Genomic DNA, 6,000 nt, shown 5'->3' on the forward strand with positions numbered 1-6,000 from the left:
TTGAATTAGGGCCTGTACATGGACATGAAATGATATCCCAAAACTCAACCTGGGTAACTGCCTTGCAAATATTTATATAGACAGAATTGCAGGGTTTTTTTTGGCTTTGATCAGGATGCTCCATACTCCTAAAAACCACAGAAAGCTGTCCTATGCCAAGTAAAATTGCTAGTCCATCTGGCTCAGTATTCACTGTAAAAAAAACCCAGCAGTTTTCACTGCATAGGAATCACTAGGGGGAAAGAAGCAAAGTTAAAATTTCTTCCCCTATTTCTCCCGCCCCCCATCCCTTGCTCCCACTCACAAATGTGTCCCATCCCATTTGCCTTCTGCTTCACCCACTGAGCACCCGTATTTTGGGGTTCTGTGCAAATCTCCAGCCAAAGAAGTTCTCCTCTGTATAACAACGCCTTGGAATGGAGAAAATCAGGGAAAAATACAACCTCTAGGGCAGTGCTTTGCAAGAAGAAAAAAGAATAGTTGTGAAGACTAAGCTAACATTCATTTTACACTAATCAATAACTTTTCCACTTTCCATCAAATGTTTTTTGGCACTATTCACTTTGTTCTATCACAGTAAATGTCATTCCCACTGTTGGTTTTGATGTACCAGTTTTTCCCAGCAGGAAATTCTTGATCTAGTCTAGTTCTTTACATGCAATATATTCTAACAGCAACAAGAAGGGCTGATGATAGCCATGCCACCTAGAGAATGCAGGATATGTTTCAGGGTTGAAATTTTGGGCTACTTTCGCCTTTATGTTCTGCTTTTGTTTAGGTGATCTATTTAAGAAAAATAATGTATGAAGCCCCTTAAGAGGTCTAATTTTACTTACCATTCCAAGCCCCGCAAATGCAATTTTTTTTAAAAAAAAAAATAAAACTCTATATTTATGAGGTGAGGGATCCTTTAAAAATAGTCTTATTCCCCATGATTAGGGTGTAATTTAAGGTGATTCTGGACATGGCAAAAGGAATATCTACACTGATATAAAATAATACAGTTGGCTTAACTAAATTGAGTAAATTTTTTTCATTGCCTGATTTTTGGATTTTGTTTGTTCTTTATAAATATTATAAAAGAGACAGTGTGATGTAGTAGTTAAAGCATCAGGCTAGAAACCAGCAGACTGTGAGTTCTGTAGTCTTAGGCACGAAGCCAGTTGGGTGACCTTCAGCCAGTCCCTTCCTCTCATCCCTAGGAATGTTAATTCAAAGGCATCTGTCTATTCATGTATGTATGTATGTATGTATGTATGTATCTATCTATCTATCTGTCTGTCTGTCTGTCTGTCTGTCTATCTATCTTCTATCTATCATCTATCTATCTATCTATCTATCTATCTATCTATCTATCTATCTATCTATATCTACCTACCTACCTATCTCTCTCTCTCTTCTATCTATCTATCTATCTATCTATCTACCTACCTATCTATCTGTCTATATCAGTGATGGCTAACCTTTTCCGGACCAAAGCACCCGAACCCCCAAAATGCAATGTGTGCAGCCCCCACGCATGCACCCCACCCACCCACGCATGCACACATGGCCCCCTGCATGCACCCCGAGCATGCACACATGCCCCCTGCACATGCCTTTCCCCCTTGCGCATGTGCGCACACCCCTCATGTGCCCCACCCCCATGCATGTGCCCCGCGTGCATGTGCCCCGTGCATGTGCCCCGCGTGCATGAGCATGCGTGGCAGAGTCTCGAAGACCAGCTGGCTGGCAGTAGGCACACACACATGCACAGAGGAGCTGAACTGGGGCGACGGCTCGCATGCCATCAGAGAGGGCGCTGTGTGCCACCTCTGGCACGTGTGCCATAGGTTCGCCATCATGGATCTATATCATCTATCAATCTATCTATCTATTGGTATCTATCTACTGGTATCTATCTATCTATCATCTATCTCTATCTAATGTTGAAGGCTTGAATAAGTTTTTTTAAAGAAAGAAATTTAAATTAATATCAACACAGTGCAGCTTTGATTCCTGAGCTACTCTCTTATTTCTTCCATTGTTCAGAAAGATGCTCTTCATCATCTCCTACCTCATGTTTTTCTTATTAGATATTTCATATACTAAACCGGGAAGTGCTACCTGCAGAGCTTGCTGATGAATGGAGCCACAGCCTTGTTTATTTACCGTCTGAGAATCTATAGCTCTGAGATTTTTTTTATGTGTTTAACAGGAAGCCTCCTATCTTTGAGAAGTAGGTGGGCCATTAGTGTCATTTCAAAGCCAGCAGGTAGTTGGACAATAGGTTGCAACTCTTCTCCGGCTTTTGTTCAGTCTTTTTGCAGCCCATAAATTTCCACCCCTTGCCTATTGAATTCCTTGAACCCACAAACCCAAGAAGGAGAAACTATCTGCTTTACCCACAGAGCAAATAAAAAAGGAAGGATGAGATTTAAGGAGGATGGCTCACCAGCAATCAAGCACCACTTGAAGGAGATTTTAATTAGATATACAGACTTGACTGATCCTTCTTGTTGTTTGTAATATCTGTTTCTTTCCATTGCAGCAAACGCTCTATGAAAAATGGGGAGAGTATCGGTCATTGATGGTCCAGGAGCAGCGCTTGGTCCATGGTGAGTGTCAGAAGAGTGTCAGCATTTTTTGTGATTGTCTTCTAGGTCACGGAGGCGGAACCAAATCTGGCTGAAGGGGCTGGCAACAGAAAGACATATTCACAGACCACTCTTGGCTGTGTTGGTGTAACCCACTAGGCGAGTGTTTCTGGGAATTGAAGTCCATAATGTCTTATAGTTGTTGAGGTTGAGAAACACCGCACTCAGCCAAACCAAGATTACAAAGTGTTGATCCAAGCGCGGATCAGTTCTTCTCTTTGGGAGAACAAGCAGGTTCTTGCATTCACTTCAGTAATTGTTTGCTCTCTTCTGGTAGGTATTGTGGTTAAAGACCCCAGCATCTATGATACGTTGGAGTCTGTGCGCTCCTGCCTGTATGGCTCTACACCCTACGGGATGCTGTTGAGAGGAGCTGGGAGTACATACAGCAGCGTGGGCTGTGTCAGCACTGCCACAGATGAGACCGAGGAATCTCTTTACCAGACTTGCTTTTTTGACTCTGCCGACTCCCTGGACATTGTCCCCGCAGCAGCCCAGTCTTCACGCCCCAAGACAACATTAACCCGCAGCATCAGCGTCAAATGTACAACTACCACCACCACCACCAATGGGGATGCCTGTTTCTGGGACAAATCCAGAGAACCAAAGAACTCTGTGGTCACGTCAAGGCCCCCCAAAAGCAAACAGGGAAGCTTCCGCAAGAGATTCCTCAAGTTTATTCCTGGGTTGAACCGTTCTTTGGAGGAAGAGGAGAGCCAGTTGTAAAAGGACACTCTTGTTGAGAAAAGCAAAGCACAGTTCAGCTGTGAGGCCAGCTGAGGCCTCTGCTTGCTGTGGTCTCTTATTTATTTATTTATTTGATTAACAGAGGACTGGGCTTCCGAACGCCAACAGACCAGCTCTATGGAAATGCAGGTTGCAATCCGCCTTGGATTTTTGGAAGAATAATTCATCAGCCTGGGTGGGAGTGGGATAACAGTGGGTCTTCAAAGTCCTAGGAAGAAACGGGTGGTGGGGAGAAAGAAAAAGATCTCAAAAGAAAAAATGTAGCACATTGTAAGGCCAAAGAAGTACAAGTGATTTTGCATACTTCATTCATATGAGGGTGGCTTTGGTTTGGGATGTTTTTCAGGAATTGGCATAAAGCAGTCTCTTCAAGTTATCGGGTGGTTCTTCCTCGTTGTGGGCCATAGGGTGACTTTTAGAAATGGATGGGAAACAGGACATTATTATTGGTTTAACTAGCAGGGATAGTTTTTTTTTAAAAAAAAAAACTGGAATGTTTGGTTTGGGTTTGTACATTGGGTGACTTTTGTTAGGACTTAATGACGGGGACCATTAGAAGAACCAGCATGTTAATTTAGCCTAGAGCATGAAGTAGCATTTGAGGTTAAGTCAGATAGATTGAGAAAGCTCAGATCCGAGGCAAAAAGTAGAAAGCGAGAGCTACCGACACACTCCAGATGCATTGGGACTTCAAGTCCCAGAATTCCTGTTTAGCCTTGAATTTGGCCACGTTGGCTGGAAATTTACATTACATTTAGAAGGTTCGGTTATAGGATAGAGTGAGCTGCATAGGTGGCCACGAAGTAGCAAGAACTCCCAAGATATTTCTGCATTTTGTATTTTTAAGCGTTGAAAGGCAAGACTGCCAGGAGTTTTATGCATATCAAGTTCAATCTTTCCTCTACACTTGGGGCAAGGTCAATTCTAAGCTATGCTGAGAAGAAGGAACACTTAATCCACTTTGTGAATCCATGTCTTGCAGTCAGACTACATGTCTATAGCAGCAGATACTTTCCCTCCCACTGGGAAGGCCGATGAATCGATTGAGCTGAAAATGTTTGGGGAACTCCCTTCCAACCCCCTCTCCCCCCACACACACACAGTTTGTACAAATGTGGTTTCTGAGCTGCTCTATATTCTATATCTGTTCTGAGGAGCCACATCCTGTCTGTCTCATTACCTCCAGAGGCTGCAGCAATTCCCCACAACTTCCCTCTAGTCTTTAAAAAAGTCCAGATGTTATTACACATTTTTTTCTCTCCTTATTCTAGAGCAACTTTGAAAGGAAAAGTTATAAGAAAAGACTTGTTGGCGTTACATTTTTCTCTTTCAGTGTACCTAATTCTACTTGAAAGGCCAATAGGAAGAACAAATTGAATTTATTCTAGTTTTACTGACTTTTCTCCAATTCTGTAAAAGATTGGCTCTGTCAGGAGTCCCCGCTTTGCTCCTGCTGAATTATACAGCAATTCTCAGGACCGCTGTTAGGGAGAGAAACAGTGGAAGTCAAATTAGAGCCAAACCTTAAAGATCTGGATCTGGATTCTGCAGGGTAGCTAGATGTTATGAAGGTCGGGTCCTACACAGAATGAAATTTGTGGCTACCCTGCCCAAATCCCAGCACAGCATCTTTCTCAGGATTGCTCACTACTATAGAAGGAGAAAGGGAGAGGGGGACATGGACAAACATAGACCTAAAGAGTGTTGTTATGTTGGCTGGAAAAATGGGAATTGTAATCCAGCGTATCTGGATGGTGCCAGGTTGAGGAAGACTGGGCGAACCTTAGATAAAACAAAAAGAGGTGTTTGTCTAAAACCTTAGAGAAAAGGTGATTTGTGAGCTTCCATATGCCACTGCACTACAACTCCCAGCCCCCTTTATTATCCGCTATGCCAGCAAAGGCTCTTGGGAATTGTAGTTTAGTGACGTTCGGTGAGCCATATTCCTGGCCTAAGTGAAGTCCCTCAGAACAGAACTGTGCCTCTAAAAACAGCTTCGAGTCTGACTGTTCCAACCTCTCACCAGCAAATGCCTTGTGTGAGGGAAACCAAAGGGCAGCTTTCTGGTTTTTTGTTTTTAACTTTATCTCAGGAAGTAGCTGCAGGAAGAGGGGAGGAGGGGTGACACAGCACAGACGGGAAAAGAGTGGCCCTTGTGCACCCTGACAGATATTTCTCAAAAGAGATGTTAAGTGGGGGGGAAGCAACAAACAAACAAAGCAAGGCCAGCAATTTAGGGAGGCACCATGTGCCAATAACTGTATGCATAAAAAACTGATTTAGAGTTGGATTTTTGTACAGACATGTGCAGCAATGTTTCCACTGTAAACTTTTGGATAAAACTTGTGAGATGTTTTGCATTCAGACAGTCTTGCTCTCATTTTCTGTTGGTCTTACAAGCAGCAATGAAGGCCTTGGAGCTCTTCAACCATCTGCTGCTGGACTTTCTCAAGAAGGTGACCTCTTGACTTGAAAGCTCTTCAAGCTACTGAGAAGACTTGGGCCATCAAAATGCAAGGTGTTAATGCTGCCCGGTCCAGGCCAAAGCCAATTGTCTTATTGGGTGGAAGAACAGTATTTAGAGCAGAGGTGGGGAACGATGGCCCCTTTATGACTT

General features: G+C 43.2%; 1 protein-coding gene across 1 annotated transcript in view; it reads left to right on the forward strand.

The window, feature by feature from the left end:
* Nucleotides 1-5,680, forward strand: part of TAMALIN (trafficking regulator and scaffold protein tamalin) — a 30,305-nt gene extending 24,625 nt beyond the window's left edge. Inside the window, 2 exon segments of the mRNA XM_070934861.1 lie at nt 2,531-2,597; nt 2,914-5,680. Of these exon segments, the coding sequence (XP_070790962.1) occupies nt 2,531-2,597; nt 2,914-3,362 (516 nt within the window). The 3' untranslated portion in view covers nt 3,363-5,680.
* Nucleotides 5,681-6,000: the final 320 nt, after the last annotated feature.

Source organism: Pituophis catenifer, unplaced genomic scaffold (assembly GCF_029215685.1).
Source record: "Pituophis catenifer annectens isolate HBS135680 unplaced genomic scaffold, rPitCat1.0.hap2 SCAF_2, whole genome shotgun sequence".
NCBI classification, from domain to species: Eukaryota; Metazoa; Chordata; class Lepidosauria; order Squamata; family Colubridae; genus Pituophis; species Pituophis catenifer.